The 14,505-nt window shown below is 37.3% G+C and overlaps 1 protein-coding gene across 1 annotated transcript; it reads right to left on the reverse strand.

Moving 5' to 3' along the window:
• Positions 1-5,410: 5,410 nt before the first annotated feature.
• On the reverse strand, positions 5,411-14,100 carry LOC126299214 (heme transporter hrg1-B-like). The gene is made up of 3 exons (XM_049990997.1): positions 13,791-14,100; positions 12,985-13,158; positions 5,411-5,971 (listed from the first exon to the last, which is right to left on the reverse strand). The coding sequence occupies exons 1-3, from the start codon at positions 13,924-13,926 to the stop codon at positions 5,826-5,828; spliced, it is 456 nt and encodes a 151-aa protein (XP_049846954.1). The 5' UTR covers positions 13,927-14,100; the 3' UTR covers positions 5,411-5,825.
• Between the last annotated feature and the right edge of the window lie 405 nt (positions 14,101-14,505).

Consider the following 14,505-nt stretch of genomic DNA (forward strand, 5'->3'; position numbering starts at 1 on the left):
TGTTATCGTCTAGTGTCTCCTGAGTTTCTAACATTCGCGTCTGTTTTGGAATTTTTGAACAAAGTTTGCTGTCAGGAGATTCATAAATAAAACATCCAGCATAACCAAAACACAGCACGAGCCTCTTTTTACACCTTCCAGCTCTGACCCGAACGCATGTGCAGGTCAGTTTGCAAAATTATTTTATTGGCTTGTTTTCACTTCTCTGGCTCGTGCCGACTCACTTCAATCGTCCGGGTGGATCACTGCCAGCACGGCTGCTATTCGGATTCCAATTGTTGGTGGTATAATGCTCTTCAAAACAAATTGAGTAGGCGGCGAGTGTTGTCGCAAGAGAAAAGTACGATATTTCTTTATTTTTCACTATACTGTTTAACTGAACGACGATTTCAATATGAACCGAAGAAAAGACAGGCAACGACTGCAAGAGAGCATCGAGAGACTCGAACATTGATTTGCCGCTTGTCACGAGCGGTTGCCCTAACCGCTTCGGCAACCCAGAGGCGCTCTCTGACAGACTGAAATTTCCACTTTATCCTCACACTACTGGGTAGTGTACTTGCCCATTAAACCTCTACACTCGCGGCATTCGCTGATTGCCGTATGAGTTCGAGTTACTGTATGTATGCATCTGCACACGAGGGATAGTTGAGGCCGTCTAGTCGTATGTATTCATTTACGGGGAGAAAAAAAAATATCGCTACACCAATAAGGAGTTGTGCGGCATACGTGAAAGTTAGTAGGCGTGTTTCTACATCTGAAAGATGTAGAAATTTCGCGCCAGTCGCATAGGCGTGGGGCTCGTACCGCCACTATAAGGATGCAAATCGGGTATGCTTTAAATGCACGTTGTAGTCGAGAGCGTTAGTTACCTTTGAGACTGAATGTGGTGAGTTGATGTTCGTCAAGAATGCCTTTAAGGCGACAAAGACGCAGTTATCAGGAGGTCGTGTTTTCAGCCCCGGATCTACGATATTTCCGAACCGGAACATAAACACAGCAAAAGCCTTGCAGACAAACAAAAATTACACGAAGCGAAATGTAGTGTGAGGAGGGCTATGCGAGAGGCGTTCACTGAATTCGTAAGTAAAGTTCTATGTACTGACTTGGCAGAAAATCCCATGAAATTTTGGTCTTGAGTCAAAGCGGTAGGTGGATCAAAACAAAATGTCCACACACTCTGTGACCAAAATGGTACTGAAACAGAGGATGACAGACTAAAGGCCGAAATACTAAATGTCTTTTTCCAAAGCTGTTTTACAGAGGAAGACTGCACTGTAGTTCCTTCTCTAGATTGTCGCACAGATGACAAAATGGTAGATATCGAAACAGGTGACAGAGGATTAGAAAAACAATTAAAATCGCTCAAAAGAGGAAAGGCCGCTGGACCTGATGGGATACCAGTTCGATTTTACACAGAGTACGCGTAGGAACTTGCCCCCCTTCTTGCAGCGGTGTGCCGTAGGTCTCTAGAAGAGAGTAGCGTTCCAAAGAATTGGAAAAGGGCACAGGTCATACCCGTTATCAAGAAGGGACATCGAACAGATGTACAGAGCTATAGGCCTATATCTCTAACGTCTATCAGTTGTCGAATTTTGGAACACGTATTATGTTCGAGTATAATGACTTTTCTGGAGACTAGAAATCTATTCTGTACGAATCAGCATGGGTTTCGAAAAAGACGATCATGTGAAACCCAGCTCGCGCTATTCGTCCACGAGACACACAGGGCCATAGACATGGGTTCCCATGTAGATGCCGTGTTTCTTGAGTTCCGCAAGGCGTTCGATACAGTTCCCCACAGTCGTTTAATGAACAAAGTCTATCAGACCAATTGTGTAATTGGATTGAAGAGTTCCTAGATAACAGAACGCAGCATGTCAATCTCAATGTAGAGGAGTATTCCGAAGTGAGAGTGATTTCAGGTATGCCGCAGGGGAGTGTCGTAGGACCATTGCTGTTCACAATATTTATAAATGACCTTGTGGATAACATCGGAAGTTCACTGAGGCTTTTTGCGGATGATGCTGTAGTATATTGAGAGATTGTAACAATGGAAAATTGTACTGAAATGCAGGAGGATCTGCAGCGAATTGACGCATAGTGCAGGGAATGGCAATTGAATCTCAATGGAGACAAGCGTAATGTGATGCGAATACATAAAAAGAAAGATCCTTTATCATTTAGCTAAAATATAGCAGGTCAGTAACTGGAAGCAGTTAATTCCATAAATTATCTGGGAGTACGCATTAGGACTGATTTAAAATGGAATGACCATATAAAATTAATCTTCGGTAAAGCAGATTACAGTACACTTGTTTGACCACTGCTTGAATACTGCTCACCGGTGTGGGATCCGTACCAGATAGGGTTGATAGGGAGGGGAGAGAGAGAGAGAGAGAGAGAGAGAGAGAGAGAGAGAGAGAGAATACTAATACCAACACTGTTCAAACTTACTGGGCCACTCAGCATCCATCACAAAAAAAATGTCATAGATGCAACAACCACCCAAAGAGGCTAACATTATGTAAACTTAAGTTTACATCTGCAGATTTTACCAGCACAACATTTTAGCAGGTACTACACTTGTGCAAAGACCCTTTCTTTGCATACAGATTACTGACAATGGATTTGGTGACCTTTTCACAACTACTGCAACAGCAGCAAGTATAGCAAATAATGGAATCTTTCTTACTTTGCATATACTGCATAACAGGAACAATATGTTATTAAATTGGTGGGAGATTTGGAGGTACACACAATGCAAAATTTTTTAATTAGAACTGCCACCTATATCAACAACAGTTCTAAGCATCGAGTCAAACTGAGCTTTGATGACAGCTGCAGGTACGTCATTCCACACTGCTTCAACTGTATACCAGAGTTTCCGAGCTATAGCGGCTGGTGAGTGAGAGTGTGCCAGTCTCTCTGCAATCTGTGACCCCACATTCTCAACAGGTGAGAGATCCACATAATGTGCTGCTGAGGGCAACAGTCCAACAGCCTCTATATTGATGTAGGTCAGGAAAGCATATGGAAAATGTCAGCTCACATTAAAAGATAATGTCAAGAAGACCTTGATGATAGGGTACACCCACTAGCCTTATCACATCATAAACATAATGTTCGTTGTCCAAATTACTTACTACGAGAATTTGAGGTGATAGTTTTGTGTACCCAGTTGCACGCCCTAACATTGCGCCAAATGCTGGACACATGACTGTCAATGCCCTCTCGCAATATTCTTTACCTTTGCTGCCTCCACAAATGAATATGTTCAACATGATGCTGTAGGTAGAATTCTGACTAGGTGATGCCACCCACTTGTCCAGTGTTGCCAGTATGTACACCACTGTCAGCGTGCCTCTCTGCCACTGTTCCGAGGAAAGCCACAACAATGGTCACCATACTGATGGTCCGCTATGCTGTCTGTCTGGCTATTTATCTATCTGCAAACAAGCCTGTTTCCTGAGCCAAGGCATGTGATGTTGTTGTATAACCCAGCATGGACAAGCAAACGTGTTTATTCCCTCAGGCACTAGTCCAGTGTGGCCACAAAGACTTGCAGGACACTGAACATGGCCCCCATGAACCCACCAATTCCATATTTGCACGACACTTGTGGGATCCCAAACCACACGAGCAACAATATAGGTGAACGAAAAACCAGTCTCAACTGGCTATGAACCTATTGTTAAGTTCTGACATGTGCTGTCACATGTTTCTCCTCCTTATATGAGACTTTACATGATCTCATGAACAACCGAAAATGTAAATGTAATTTCTGAATGATAAACACACAGCATAATCTTTCCTATTATATACAGAATTAAGACAGCATTACTCTAAACTATTTCTTCAGTGGTGCTTGAATCCTAATCATTTGTATATCCAAGTATGTAATATACTTCATTTAAGTTCATCATTTATTACACACTGCCCTCAAGGTGTTGCAGTTTTTGATACCCAGTAAAGTGTCTCTAGCCCTATGTTTGTGAAATTGCAGTAAGAAAATTAATACTTTTTAATTTGAAAGCTGTGGTCATCATATGAAACTCAGTTTCAACGGCCTTGTCAATTCCAGCTGTATACATAATCTAATGTATAAATTGTCTTTGGGTATTCTGCAGCCTCTAAATATGTCCATCAAAAATTTGCTTGTCATCTAAAAATTAAGTTTTGTTGATATTCTCTAAAGAATCAAGATTCTATGTAACACAATAGCCTAACCTATGGTTTTTTTATTTGATCCTTTTACTTGTAGCAGAAGTTTTCTGGTCTTCACGTGCTCTTATTCCTTCTTCAAACAAGGTAGAAATTCTGTGCAATTAACTAAACTGCTATGAATTCTCATGGCAGATTAAAAACTGTTCTGGTCCAGTACACAGTTTTAATCTGCCAGAGTTTCAAATCAGTATCCATTTTCAAGGGTGGAAATTCATTCTGATTACTAAACTGTTATCTTCCTAAAATAAATGTAATGGTTCCCTTAGAAAACCACTTCAATTAAACAACAATTTCTCTGGTTCTTCAGTGATTTGTAGATGTGTTATCCATATTCTTATGTGTACAGTGTCACAGTCATATAGGATCCTTTTAACTAAAAGAGTTGGTACTAGATAATGTGAGACTTTGAAAAATCACATGTACTCCACATTACTTCTCTAATTCTTTGAAATATCAGTTTTGAAATGTGTTTACTGATAACTTCAATCACAATTCAATAGGTGAATTTTTACGTTTGAAAGCAATCAAAACAAACATATACATAAAATCAACTGCTACATCCTTCACTTTCTGCTAGTCCTTTTCTGCATTAATATTCATAACTTGTCACATTGACAACTAGGACATTCAGGAAGCATTTATCTCAGTTTTAACAAATAATAATGATGAAATCTGATGTACCCTTGCCGAAGCAATCAATTTTTTGCATCTTTTTCCAAAAAAAAAAGTGAAACTGTTAGGTACGTTTCCACGATACGATAAGAAAGTTCCTTGTTATCCACATAACACTAAAGTTTTCAGTATAGTTAAAAATTACCTAATACTCTATATTCTTGGATATTACCTTTGTCCTTTCCCAAACCAATTATGGCAAAGGGGATCCCCAGGTTTCACGATTTACATTACCCACAATCACAGCAGACTTGCATCAGCCCTTCATACAGCTCTTAGGCAGCACAGGATTCAGCTCGTGCTATTAACTGTGACTGTAACAGTCTGAATGTTACACTAAAACTACTGTGTAAGTATTAATACAAACTTTGCAATGCAGAAATTTGATTTCCATAAGGTCCCATCTGTGTCTTCACACATTTCAGCCTTAAATCACAGTCAACTCCTATGCAACAATGACAAAATTGGTGGGGTAACAGTGAGAAGCAACTGAAAATAATAGTAGCCCAACTCTACTAAAATATTTATTTAAAAAAATTCTGTAAGGATATCAAAAACACACAAAGCGTCGGTGAATAATTTTGAAAACACACACTTTCGCAACATGTAAAAACATCTATAAAAAAAAAGTCACAACTGAATGTTCCTTTAAACTGCAAAGATTAGAGTTGGAACTCACAGGGTATATTTTCCTACGTCCCTCTCATAAAAATATATTTTCAAACACATTCACAGTTCAATACTTCAGAGCTTTCCACAGTATCTTTTCCATCATTAGTGTCAATATTACTCTTCCCTGTACATATGAAGTACCCTCAAGTTGTGGTTTAAGGATAAAATATTTCACTGTTCTATATATATATCACACTGCTCCCATGTCCAATACACATGCAATGAAATGCATTGGCTAAATACATTTTATCATGCTACTGTGGATCATCACGCAGCAACTCCAATGATCTCAGGTATTTCCTGTATTTTGTGCAAATGACCATTATAGCAGCTCCCCACTTAACAGTCATCATAGTCCAAACAGCTGGTATTATTGTACTCTTTCCAACAGGAAACACAGCTGAAAGAATATACAGAAATAAACACACAGTAAGACAAATTTTAGTGTAGATAAATAGAAATAAAATATAGCTTAGGACAATCATGTCAATAGTCACCAAGATGCTACATTAAATACTAAGAAATGTCTATTACAACTGTGAAACTGGCGTGTCCCATGTCATAGTGAGATGCTGCAATTATGATCCATGGAACATGCAGTTAACTAAATTATGATTCCTGATGCCCTGTAGTAAAGACAGTTAACTGACATGGCAAATATTATAAATTAAAGATTGAAACAATTTTTTGCATAAACCATAAAACATCCTTTGGGCACCAAATATCAAATATTCTAAGTTAATGTTATACATTCATCAAACGAAATTTTCCATTGCAGTTTGATACTGGTCGTGTGTGGGAAACTACTGATCCTTCCCATTCACTTTGACCCATAATCTCATCAAATGGCAACCATTACCCACCCATCAAAATCTGATGTAGGCAATTTAAAATTGTGTGAACTCACAACCCAAGACACACCTTCCAGCCTAGCTTAGACCTCTGATCACACTACTGACATTACAAAAAACCACATACTATCAGTGATTGTTCTATCTGCACATATATGACTTCACATGCCCCATCTTTATGGTATGGATGGATGTAGACATCCTTTTAATAGGTTCAATCCCCACAGCTGTCTGCACTGATTCAGATGTACCACGATTGTTTTCAAATGGTAGGTAACATCTCTCAACACAACTGAACATAAGATGATATTACAATAACTAAAATATTATAAATGCAAATTATATTAGAAACAACATTATAAAACAAAAATAACATCAGCATGTAAGTCATTATATAAGAAATATAGTCTCAATATTATGCAAAGGAAAGTTGCCACTCACCATATAGCACAGATGCTGAGTCGCAGATAGGCCCAACAAAAAGAATGTACCTATCTACGACTCAGCACCAACACTATATGGTGAGTGGCAACTTTCCTCTTCATAATATTGTTACATTCCATCCTGGATTTTCCATTGTTTGAAGAAATATAGTCTAACACATACTATTTAAGTCAGAAGTTTACATTGCTGAGTTCTGATTTGCCTTAACACTTATCAGGAATGTCTCCTAAGAATTTTGGCTGATGGGTATGATCACTTATAAATACCATCAGAAATGAAAGCAGCATTAGTTTCACGTTCCACGGGTCAGTTTTATGATAAATTGTGATGAAGTAGAATGAGCCATTTCCACAAACACCACAAATTAATTTGTAAATATGGCTATATGTCAAAAGCCTAAAAAACAAACTTTTTATTAAATGTACATATATGTGAGCTAGTAGTTCCTACCCACCACTTTTTACACAATCATTACAATAATATTAATTCTTCTATGGAACAGAAGAAGTTGTCATGGAGAAACTGAAAGTTTAGTTTCATGTTTCACTCTGCTGTCTGTCTGACATTTTGCATCACAGGGAGAGTTATAAAATTTTGTTGTTGTGGCACTGTGCACCCCTTATGTGCTAAAGGCAAACTTAATGTGGAGTAATGAATGTCAGTTTTCCTTCTGGTATTGGAAATATGTAAATCATTGTTCCTTTTGAATTATAGTGGATTATTAACAGCAAAATTCATGAAGGACAAATACACTGTGAAGCAGTAGTCACAATACTCAACCCTTTAAATGTCTACACGATGACTGTGTGTGAACACTACATATTTTTACAGCACATTTTTACACAATGACAAATTCCTTTCTACAGATGAGTTACCCCATAACATTGTTCATTATGACATTACTGAATGAAAATATGCAAAACATGTAACTTACTGATTACCCGCAAGATTTTCAATAATTCTAGGTATAAAAGTAGCTGAACTAAGTTGTTTTAAGAGTTCCAAAATGTGCCTTTTCCAGTTTAAATTCTCGTCAATATGGACACCTAAAAATTTTGAAATTTCCACCCTATTTATTATTTCCTTACCATGTGTTACACTTATCATTTATATAACACCACTCAAATATATAAACTTATAATTGGTGTAGTACACCTAGATGCACAGAACTGAATATGTTGTGTCTTTTTACATTTTAGAGTGAGACGATTCACAACAAACCAGTCAATGATACTTTTAAGGACCCTGTTTATCATTTCTTCTGTTGCTGTATGTATGCTTGGACTGATTACAATACTAGAGCCATCTCCAAAAAGAACTATTTCTGCTTGTTGTATATTACATGGAAGATCATTTACATGTATGAGAAATGATAGCAGACCCTAGATTGGGAACTGGGAAACTCCATATGTGAATTCTCCCCAATCAGAAAAATTTCTCCGTACTACACTGGCTGAATCACTAAATACTACTTTCTGCATTCTTTTGGTTAGATATGACATTACCCATTGATTGGCTATAACATCAATCCCATAAAACATAAATTTATCTAGGAGAATACTGTGATTCACACAGTAAAGTGTCTTAGATAGGTCACAGAAAATACCACCTGGCACTATTTTGCTACTTAATGCCTGTAAAATTTGGTGAGTGACCATGTAAATGGCATTTCAGTACTGCATCTTTTCTTGAAATCCAAAGTGAAATTTCCTCAGGATATTACTGTTTCCAAGGTGAGAAATTATTCTAGAATGCATCACCTTATCCAAAATTTTGGAAACTGATTTCAGCAGCAAAATGGGTCAATAGTTATTGAGATCTCTCCTATCACCTATCTTAAATAGGGGTCTGACGTATTTCAGTCACTCGGGAAACATTGAATTACTGACACATTACCTATTTTGGATAAGACGGGGCTTATTATATGGGAGCTAATCTTTAGTAATCTATTGGAACCACCACCAAAACCAGAAATTTTATTTTTGAGAGATATCTAACTTTCTTGATTTCAGAAGGAGAAGTTGGTAATACATTCATATGACTGAATTTTATGAGAGTTACTTTTCCTCAAACTGCTGTGATTTTTCTCATTTACTATTTATACCTATGCTTTCTACTATATATAAGAAATGATTATTAAACATATCTGCTACCTGTTACTGATCATTTATAGCCCTTCCATTTAGTTCAGTAGTGATGTTCTTCTGCTCTGTGGCATCATCCTGTCTTATTTCACTACATTCCACACAGACATAAGTCTGTCGTCAGAGTTACTGATTTCTGTCATAATGTGCACAGTCTCTGATTTGTCAATAGCTTTTCTTAGGGCAATTTTGAGAAGTTTTGTTCTTGCCAACACATACAAATTTTATTTTGTTCAATACGAATATCGTCCCGTGGCAAGTGTTCCTAAAAACTTTTCTAGTTTAGTCCATTATATATTCTGATTTCCACTGAGGAGTATCCATACTTTAAGGCACTATGTTAGTTTATTCTAACTGTGCATCGCGATCGCAAAGAGCATTTGTTACTGGCTAAATAAATATTTTCTTGCTTTGAGATTCACCAAAGAAAACATTATCAATTATGGCCCTAGTGTCTTTATCCACCCATGTCGGTAATTACCAAGATCAAATTTTAGGATCCAAATATAGTTTCCATATAATTTTTTCCAACCAGAATCCTTTAGAAAATCTGCACTGAAGTAACCACATACTATTAAATGCTTCCTGCTATCTGAGAGATAGGATAGTAAAGAGCCGACATTCCTCAAACAACTCAATTAATAAGTGTATTAATTCACAAGCCCACACGTATGTGCTGACCACTACAAATGCTACTAGTCTCAATGTTTTTGAATTTGTGCTCAGTCTCAATATATGTAACAACTCCTACTTTTCCCATATCAGAACTGCATGAGTACGATGACAGTCTAATATTTTATATGCAACCTACCTGACGCTGTGGTTATGTGGTGCTCAGATAGCCACATGATATGTATCTTTTCAGAGCTCTAAATTTTCCAAACAGACAAGAAGCTTCTCTACCTTATTATTATGTGGACAGTATATCATGGCAGTCAGCCATGACAGTAAACAAATGAGAACATTGGCTACCCGAGTGGTGAGGAAGGAGTGGGAGAATAAGTCCCTACATCTGCATTTCGTGCTTCCACGGAAACAGGACTGACATAAGGGTCAAAGGGATTGCTCTGACTACTTCTGTTACAGACAGAGTTGCATTCGAATCCCTCTATGCAACAGGATTATAGTCTCTTCACTCATTTTTCAACAAGCAATCCACAACACAAAGCAAATTGGAGTACACGATGCATTTGGTAGTGGCTTGACCACAACTGTTTGCTACAGTTGGCATAGTGGATCAGGCCCAATCACCAATGGTAAGTTCTTGCGCAACCCTAGTTCAAAACACTCATCACCCAAAACTGACATGATGTAGTGCCTGCATAAAACTCAATTGTTTAATATTTTGATGAAATAAGGTAACCTTACTTTTTCTGTTCATTCTTAAGCTTTTTTGTGGGGCTCTTCAGTTAGAAGAGTTTGACTTCTTTCAAAAAATATTGGGTGCCTCAATAATGTTTGTAACCTAAAAAGGTACCTCTCTGACCCCAATAACCACACCAATCTCTCGTTATGAGATCCCCCCCACCCCCTTCAAGAAGCTCAGCCAACCTCTCTTCCCCTCTCCTATTCAGGTGTAGACCAGGTCTCCTAATTGTATATACAAATTAGATACAAAATACATTAAGATAATTGAAGAAAATGGGTCGTAGAGGCAATAAAATCAAAACCGACATTTGATTTAAGATGAGAATGAGAAAGGAACCCCAAAATACATTGTGCTAAACAAGCCCAAAATGAGATAGCAGAAACAGAAAATCAAGTTAAGAAGGTTGAATTGCAAACATCTGAAATTCATCAAAAGGCTATTTTCCCCTCAGCTCTTGGTTTACTGCTAGTAGTAAGGCTGTTAGTGACAAAAACTGCTAACTGAAGTTAACAGGCAAATTCGTGGAAAAATCCACTGCATTACAGCACAAAAACGATGAGTGCATGCTGAGACAACAACTGGATTTAATTTTGCCTTAAATACCACATTCAAGTTTAGGTTGCTATAGTGTTCCTATTACAATCACAACATGTTTCATGCAGCTACTCATCAGGGCCAAACCATTATACCTCCACTCACATCTGGTGAGAATTTGAAAAGGTGATAAATATATTCAACAGTCGTGGTGAAGGAGTAGTTCATAAAATTTAGTTCTGAAACTGAACACAGATTTTCACACACTACCACGAGCACGAAGACATCACTAACATATTCCTTTTATACTATCAAACAAACGTCTCATGTTATTCGCTAACTGGCCCATTCTAATTTTGAATAATTAGGTAAGTAGTGAAAATGCTACAATAATCTAACAGTTATATTACAAACAATAAACACTATCATGACATCACATTATTTGCCCACTGCATTGGAGGATCATGACACTGATAGTACAACTCAGATGCATACTCATGATGTACCAAGTACATGACAATATTCTATGTATAATTAGATGAAAGATATAAAAAAAGCTAACCACTTCTAAGCACATTAAATGTGCATAACTAGAAAGACACAAATGTATTAGCAGTCCTAGGTGGAAAAAAAAAAAACAAACAACAACAACAACAACGGGATGCACTTCATGCATAAATGTACATCTTGATTGCACATTACTGCACAATTAACAATGACTTGTTTCAGCCTACTGCCATCATTGGATCATTAGGAGTATTCCAATGGGAGTACCAACATCATATAATTAGTGCATCCAAGTAAATGACCATGTGCATTTGCACATGTAGCTTCATGTACTAAATATGTTACGATGATCCTGTATCACAATACTTCTAATGATCTGATGATCATGGGAAGCCAAAATTGGTCATTGTAAATTGTATAGTAATTTGCAGATAAGACAGATATTTATGAGTAAAGTGGCAACATGATCAACAACTTGTTCATAGATTTCAGGTCTTCAGTCGGTAGGACTAAACATGATATAGGTGTAGGCAATACTACCTTAAGAAGTATCACAGCAAAAGCAGTTGTCTTAATTATTTCAAAATGCACCAGTGTGACGAGTGTTACGTTTAAAGGGCCAAATGCATACAAGAAACGCCACAAGGCCTAATGTGTAATTCTGCATCTCAGATGCACTTTAATGTCACACAGACGAGTGGGTTCTGTTTATAAGGACTTTTATGTAAATATAGTTTTGCCATTGTCCACAAAAATTTCAAGTAGTGATGTAGCAATCAACTGCACCCTTGTCATTTTCCAGACTAATAAAGCATCCACAATTCTCAATTGGCAGGGAATAGTTAAGCTCACCACATCTCAGAGTCAATAATGAAAATAAATAAATAAATATTCTCTTTAGGTACATCATGAGCACAGAAGATTCCAGTTTTTATTGACAAAACAAGAGGTATTATTTAATAAATTTTTCTGTCATATATGAAAGAACTCCAATGACGGATATGAACATAGGTGACTATTACAATAACAGTACTGGTAGTGAATTTTGTTTCATCTAGAAAGATTTTCTGCCATTACCTCAATCATTTGTAAATAAAAGTACAAAAAATTTCTCACAATTATATATAATGGCATCTCCAAAATTTAGATTTCGTTCTTAAGTTGAAAAAATCCATTATTGTGACTTTTGCACACCATTGTCCTCATTAAGTATATCCCACTGCCAAAAACAGTTTTCAAAATGCAGCTGATAGTGACGACACAAAATACTACACACACTCCCTCCTCATACTGTAGCTCCATTCACGACAGAAAAATTCCCATAGCAGCCCACCACACATGTGCAATCAACGCATGTAAATGCTAATATTTACAAGGTATTTTTCCCCTCCTTTAACTAACATATCTGGCAGCCAAACCGAATGATTATATCAATGTAACACAAAGATTTACGTGTTAGAGTACTAAGATACTGTCACAGATATATTTAATAAAAACGAACGAAAAGTTAGTATTACTTATACTTATTCTTTTAATTGCAAACTCGTAAACAATTAATACTTACTTGTTTTGTAGTACAACGTGAGAAAAATGTACCACACAAAGCCTGCTGTGCCCAAAACTGTGGCCACAAAACCAAAATCACATATCCTGTTTAACGTTTCAATTGAATGCCATAACGAAAGTCTTCCTCTTGCGTGCAGGTAATCCAAATGAAGAACAAGGGCTGCACAAACACCTAGAAAAGTACAACCGGTAAATACTTGATAAATTAGGGGGGTGGGGGAGAAAATCTTGACAAGCTTCAGCATTAGACCTTCGGGTGAACGAAGTTCAACAAACTATGCATAAATCTACATGCGAAGTAATCTCTGGCTACTTGCCAAACGTAATCTTCTGCGGATTACTGTGCTTTTATCTTTCTATTACGGAGGTCCGAGGCTCAACGGATACTTGAGTGATTTTGGGCATCATTTCATGTCTCTCTCGTAACTACATACACGAAATAATAAGGTTCAGCCTTCCACGAACACAGCTGGCGTGAAGAAATTATTTTCTGTTACCAATGGCAAAACTGCTATGTTTACTAAACCTGCCACTAAGTGGCACTGCGCTTCCTTACGTTCCGGTATGCCACAGGTTTCTCAATCACAAAAACTACGTATTTTACTTACACTTTTAAGAGCAAACAAATGTTTTGCTTTACCGCCAAAAAGGGCGCAAAACATCATTCACTGCATGCCACTGAATGAATAATAACGCTACCCGGACTCCAGCTGATGGGTCTTGTCATTTAGTAACAATGTTTCTTCCTAAAGGCTCCTAAAAAAACTATACATATGTTTTGTAAACAGTGACAATTCCATTTACCTGAAAATAGTCCCCAAACAGATGCTTCATAATTCCGATACGGATTCATTAAAAACACAACAAACGCCGCAAAACAGGCTACTGTTGCCAGAAGACAGAACGAAAGCAAGGCGATATTTTTAAAAGATAAGGCCATTATGCTTCACAGGTAACTTAAAATATCATTTCAGTCTACAAACACAAATAGTAATTCACACCACTGACACATTCACCCCTTTCCTCCAACTGTCAGTAGCCAACACCGACCGCAACACGGTATTTCCCCCACACACATGACAATCACAAGTATCTACTGGAAGCGTCCTTTTTCCAAAGTACTTCTACCAAAGATAATAATAAAACTTCACCAAAGCTGTTCGGTACATCGCATGAAAATGTTCTTGTTGCTCGGATATTACAGTTTTCTGTACATAGATCCGCAGGGTATTAATTCAATAACAGAATATGTTCATTCGTTTGAATCCGCAGCAAGCCATCTCAGTTACTATATATAATACGAATTAAAATAACTACTGTTCAGTATCGATAACAGACTCCGACGCGTAAGGAATATATTGAGGCTCATATTACGAGTGGCCGGATTTATGAACTTCACAGAAGCGCGCACTTAAAGTAAACTGCTTCAAAACCTCACGAAATTTGCTTTTGACATAAATAAATGGTCTTTAATTACATTTTATTAGCCAAAATAATTTCTCTATGATAGTACATTACC

This window comes from Schistocerca gregaria, chromosome X (assembly GCF_023897955.1).
Source record: "Schistocerca gregaria isolate iqSchGreg1 chromosome X, iqSchGreg1.2, whole genome shotgun sequence".
Lineage (NCBI taxonomy): Eukaryota > Metazoa > Arthropoda > Insecta > Orthoptera > Acrididae > Schistocerca > Schistocerca gregaria.

Coding starts and splice junctions, on each gene's coding strand:
- LOC126299214 (XM_049990997.1), bottom strand. CDS start 13,926: ATGGCCTTATCTTTTAAAAATATCGCCTTGCTTTCGTTCTGTCTTCTG. Junction 13,159..13,790: donor TGTTTGGGGACTATTTTCAG/GTAAATGGAATT, acceptor GTACTTTTCTAG/GTGTTTGTGCAGCCCTTGTT. Junction 5,972..12,984: donor CACGTTGTACTACAAAACAA/GTAAGTATTAAT, acceptor ATATTCTTTCAG/CTGTGTTTCCTGTTGGAAAG.